At 47.9% G+C, this 5,387-nt stretch overlaps 1 protein-coding gene across 1 annotated transcript; it reads right to left on the bottom strand.

The window, feature by feature from the left end:
• Positions 1 to 2,351: 2,351 nt before the first annotated feature.
• Positions 2,352 to 4,337, bottom strand: LOC119341964 (OVARIAN TUMOR DOMAIN-containing deubiquitinating enzyme 1-like). Its single transcript, XM_037613810.1, has 6 exons — positions 3,601 to 4,337; positions 3,389 to 3,505; positions 3,238 to 3,293; positions 3,113 to 3,168; positions 2,923 to 3,029; positions 2,352 to 2,656 (listed from the first exon to the last, which is right to left on the bottom strand). The coding sequence occupies exons 2-6, from the start codon at positions 3,443 to 3,445 to the stop codon at positions 2,432 to 2,434; spliced, it is 501 nt and encodes a 166-aa protein (XP_037469707.1). The 5' UTR covers positions 3,446 to 3,505; positions 3,601 to 4,337; the 3' UTR covers positions 2,352 to 2,431.
• Positions 4,338 to 5,387: the final 1,050 nt, after the last annotated feature.

Below are 5,387 nucleotides of genomic sequence, written 5' to 3'. Positions count from 1 at the left end.
TGCATGCATGCAGGAATCTTTCTAGATTTTCAGTTTTTAAAATGTTCTATCTCTTAAACGAAAAATCCGATTGAAAATCCGTTTTCACCATTAAACCCCTAGCGATGAGATCTTCGAAACTAGATCCCATGTTGATATGTTTTGATGAAAAAAAATTGGATTAAAAGTTGTCATGTCTATTGCATATGAATTGCCATGATGTTTACACTGAAGTTGCCATGATATGTTTCAGCTATTTTCTTCTACATTTAAAAATAAATTTTGACATTTATAAAACGGGGAATTAAGAAACTAGACTTGCCATGAACCATAAACTAAAATTGCCATGATACATGCACGTAAAATTGCCATGGTTCATACAAAAAATAATTTTTATGGTCAAAGTACTGGAGTTGCCACCATCAAAATACTAAAATTGCCATGATCTACAAACTAAAATTGCCACATGGCAACTTTAGTTTAAGCCCTATGGCAACTGCAGTGTAAACATCGTGGCAACTTCTGGCAAAAAAAAAATTTCGTCGAAACATATTAATATGGGGTCTAGTTTTGAAGATCTCGTCGAGACGGATTTAATGGTGAAAACGGATTTTTAGTTCGCTTTTTTATTTAGGAGATACGACATTTTTAAGCCGAAAACAAAAAAAATTCTGCTGATGTCATATATTCATACGTGGCAAAATGAATGATGATGGAGGCGTGTGGGCGATGTGAAAACGCCCACACGTGTGAGCGTTAACATTTCCGTTTCTTATTATACCAGACTAACCCTCGTACTATGCCATATCAGTGTAAGACACTAGCATCTGACAGGACAAAGGACGTGAAAATTAACTTCGAATCGCACGTGGCCCCCCGAACCCGATCTGAACTGGAATTGGACGCCCCCTAGCGATGGAATCCATCAACATAAATAGCAACGACGTGCCATACAAAAAATTCGCACAAACAAGACTCACGACTTGTCGACTAGACGAGACGCATCGATGGCAGATCAAGCAATCAAAGCGATGTCCGGTGAGGCGAAGCGAGCGGAATTCGAGTCTGACACGGCGGCCGACCCGGGGAACGGCGAGCTGTGGCGCCGCTTCCTCAGGTTCGAGCTGCAGGAGGGCGGCGGAATAGAGGCCGCCTGCGCCGTCTACGAGCGACTTCTCGCCGCACTTCCCGATGGAGAGACATACATGTGGGACTGGTTCTGGAGGGAGCGCGAGTTCGGCGACGTCGACAGCCAGCGGCGCGCGCTCCAGCGGTGGGCGCGGTGGGCGCAGGCCCAGGGAGGCGGCTTCCTCAGGTCCAAGTCAGGCTGGAGTACTTACTTGAAGTTTGAGATCGACAACGGCGGCGGGGTGGAGCGCGTCCGGGCCGTCGGCGAGGCGCTCCTCGCGACCTTTCCCATGGATCCGCATGCGTACGCGATCTACATCAGGGCTCTGGCCGCTCTGTCCCGACACGTTGAAGCCGAAGCCCTGGCACGCCGTGGCGTCAAGGAGCTGTCCGCCTTCTGTCGCGGGCATGATGAGTTCATTTGGAGGTTTATGGCCGTGTATCTGAAGAGGCTCAGGGAGAGGCGGAGCACCGCGTGGGACGAAAATATGTTCAACGATTAGCTGTTTTTTGTTGAGATATGTTCAATGATTAGTCTTTTTTCAGGGAACTCTTGAATGATTAGCTGTTATGAGTATATATATATATACTATATGCACAAGTAGTAATAGATTGTCGCCGTGTTTACTGTTTGTCGCTTTTTTTCTCCTTTGCAATCTCAATGTATCTCTATTGACAGATTGAAGCTAACGTAGTCAAGAGAACATTTTATTTTCCTCAACCTTTCACACCATGAAACATAACTCGATCTGATGCCATGTTTTGATCAATATTGGCAAGCAAACTTAACTCTTGAGTAATAAGCTGTATAATGAAAAATGATGTTGTACCTACTTGCTGCTCATTCCAGCAGAAGTTTTAGCAGCATTTTACCATATTTACGACATATAAGTTTCAACAACGATTAATCGGCAAGATAACAAAGCAGGATTGCCGCCACAATTGGTTTGCTACAAGGATCAGACTTCCATAAACAACCCATGGATCGTGGATCCATGTCCAGAGTTGACTAGCACAATGTGTTGAAAACAAATGAAGTGTTTTTTTGGGGGATATTAGAGAACTGAGTGCCATTCTCGAAAGAGGTCATATGCTAGTGATATTTAGAGAATATTGAAAAAACAGTGGTACACCAGTACCAATGCATATGTGCAGCTGATGTAACATTTTTTCACCACACATATATAAGGAAGGAAAACAGTAATAGTGCATATGTGCAGCTGCTGTACACAACAAGAGTTATTTACATGTATAGAGTATATCGCAACGCGGCCAGCAACTCTCCCGCGACATGTCATATGATATCTGTTACTACAATCTACAGCTATGACTTCTCGTAGATGATATCATAATGCCCTGGTCTATACAGCAGTGTCACAGTAGGAACCGAGGAATCTGGTGACTCGTAGATGATGTGGATGTTAGGCTCCTCAATCGGTGAAACGTCAATGTTAACAACTCGGAGTGGCACCTGTAGGACATTGGTGAGCGCAGTGAGATTCACTTGTTGTGCATCTTCCTCCACTGGGAGAACCTCCTCCAGGCAGTACTGCAATTCAAAAATACATAAGGCGTCTGACAGTGAGGACTTCACATCATTTTTTTGACATACAATTCTAGTTTCTGGTACAAGTATTATGATGAATTTTTGCTCCTACTGTGCAGTTCCATCACACACAAAGCATAACTAGCAGACATGAAAGGCAATATCATTTGCTTCTAATGGACACATGACACTTTTTCTTTTGAGGGAATGGATACATGACACTCAATTATGCATAGAAGATTACTGCATCACCTAAAGGAAATACTCACCTTTGTTGCATCGGGCTTTCCTTGATCAAGGTCGGTTATGTATGCCTTAAACTGTTCAACCTCAGTGCATATCTCAATAGCTGTCACAAGTCGAAGATACAGAAGTACTAAAGACAAAACAAAAATAGTTGGAGTCAGAAAATTAGACTGAGTTGGCAAGATAACTAAGAAAATTGGTGTATATTCTCACTGTTCGCAAACTTCTGCTCATTTTGACTCTCCTGGAAAAGCCACTCCTGATAGCCACTGCAACAAAATTTATAACATAAGCACGCAACACAGTTTATTGTTGCGAAAATGTTAATGCAAACCCACCTTACTGACAGTTTTTGTTTTTGTTCCATACATTCCAGTATGAAGCCCGCAAAAGCCTGGACGAATTACAATATTATTAATATATAACTTAAATGCACTTAGCGGTTCAAAACTAAAAAATTGGTGGATGAAACAATGCAGGAAGCCTTACATCATGAAGATCTGAATATGAACCAGGCAAATGAAGCCTTTGGAATTTCTCCCACATAGGTTCAAGTGCACCAAGTAAACGTAGCTCCTCCTCGTGAGATACTTTCACAAGCTGCTCCTATAGACCCAAAGGACAAAATGTAAGCATCACCAAGCACCAAGAACTTTAAGGTGCAGAACTGGAAGAAATTTAGCAACAAGATACTAGTGTACCAGGTATGAGTATATGAACGATCTGTAAAAGCAACTCCCGTCTCCAGGTACTTTCCGATATTCAGAGTAATTAGCCGAAAGCTTCTGCAGAATCGCACACAATAGATGAGAATATATAACAAACAAGTGAGGACACAAATCAAGTAGAAATATAACAGCTCACAAGTCATATTACTTTTGCCTTATCTTTACCGAAAAAGGGTTTCCCCCCGCTTTGAATTCCAAAGCAACCATCACCGAGTACAGATAACGCTGTGGCGAGCAGCACAACACACCAAGAAAAAGAAGAAGAAACAAATGCCAACCACGGTAGCTTGGCAAAGCGCGAATGACCCGCCACCGCGGCGCCCACCGGAAACAAATTACCACAGACCAAGGCTCCGATCCACCGCGTACCAAGCAGCACCTCTAAGAAGGGATGCGACGCCGACGACGCTGCTGCCTGGACGAGTCCTCAGGTTTCCCCAGGCACGCGGAGGATGGTGGGGGGTGGATACCACCGACACCCTCCAGGAAGGAATTGTGGCACCCGCAGGTGTCACCGTGTCAGGGCCGAAGCCGGCAGGGATTTCTCCCGCATTCCAACCCCCAACCGCCCAACCGGACGGAACCGACCCGCCAAACCGTCGCCCATCACCATGCGCCAACGCAGCAGCGGCGCCACCCACGCCGCCTCACTACGAACACCACCACGAGGCCAAGAGGACCGGAGAGAAGCTCACCATGACGGGAGCAGCAGCATCGACGCCGAGCGGGAGGGAACCACCTCCACCGCCGCCGTGCAGGAGGCCCGTGCCTCCGGCACCGTCGCGGTAGCCGTCCGAACGCGGCAGCGGGGCATGCCGGGCCACCCCTGGCCCAGCCAGGCCCGAAGCAGGCCCGTTAAGCCCCGCTGGCCGCGATGCAGCAGGCCGGTGTCGTCACCGCTGGCACCCAGCCACTCGTCGCATCTCCCCCGCCTCCCAGAAGCCACACCGGAGCCATCCCCGCCGCCGGCCCGCCCAGGCCCAGATGGGGCCCGAAGGGCCCAGATCTGGGCCGAGCGGACGACGCCAGATCCCGCCGCCGCGCCGCCCCGCCGCCAACGGCGGCGCCGCCGCCCAGTAGCTCGCCTGCATGCGCCACGGAGCCCCGCTGCCATGCCAGACCGCCGCCGCCTAGATGCACCCCCCGGCGTAGCTCCGCCCGCGCCAGAGAGCGACCGGGAGGGGAAGGGCCAGGAGGCCGCCGCCACCAGCAGCCCCGGGGCCAAGCCGGCCACGGGCGCCGGCGACGGCGGCGAGAAGGAAGGAGGGAGGGGGGAGCCTGGAGGGAGGAGGCCCGTTGCGCGGCCGGTCGCCCACGCGGGGGCGACGCGGTCGCGAGAGAGAAGGGATAGTGCTGATCGATATTTGCCTTATCTTTCATAATTTTATTTTCAAACTCATGCGGTAGAGATGATAAAGGTTCCTGCACCGAAACAAGATTTCAATTAGTAAAACCAATGTTATTTCCCAAATTGAAATCTCTAGCCTCAATGATAAAATCAGAGAATATCTTATTAAAGTTAACCTTTTGAAGAATTTTTTTTGCAGCCATTTTGTGATGTCTGCAAAACCATAGAAAACTGAAGGTGCAGAGAGGTTAAGAAAGGAATGTTGAAGCATAGTTAATTAAACTAAGCATTTGAAAAGCAACCCTTACATCATCACAAGCCTCGTACTCGTCTCTCCAAGAAGCCCTCACATCATCAGATGCCACTCCAGAAAGGAGCTTCCAGAATCTGAAAACAAAACAAACGTAAACTT

Source organism: Triticum dicoccoides, chromosome 7B, assembly GCF_002162155.2.
Source record: "Triticum dicoccoides isolate Atlit2015 ecotype Zavitan chromosome 7B, WEW_v2.0, whole genome shotgun sequence".
Classification (NCBI taxonomy): domain Eukaryota; kingdom Viridiplantae; phylum Streptophyta; class Magnoliopsida; order Poales; family Poaceae; genus Triticum; species Triticum dicoccoides.
Note: the sequence above shows the minus strand (reverse complement) of the source record. Positions and strands in the feature narration are given on the sequence as shown.

What these genes read in the sequence shown, in the direction of transcription:
- LOC119341964 (XM_037613810.1), bottom strand. Translation starts at nt 3,445, where the DNA reads ATGTGGGAGAAATTCCAAAGGCTTCATTTGCCTGGTTCATATTCAGAT. An exon ending in CATATTCAGATCTTCATGAT is followed by an intron (nt 3,294 to 3,388) that starts GTAAGGCTTCCT and finishes TAATTCGTCCAG; the next exon opens with GCTTTTGCGGGCTTCATACT. An exon ending in AAACAAAAACTGTCAGTAAG is followed by an intron (nt 3,169 to 3,237) that starts GTGGGTTTGCAT and finishes ATTTTGTTGCAG; the next exon opens with TGGCTATCAGGAGTGGCTTT.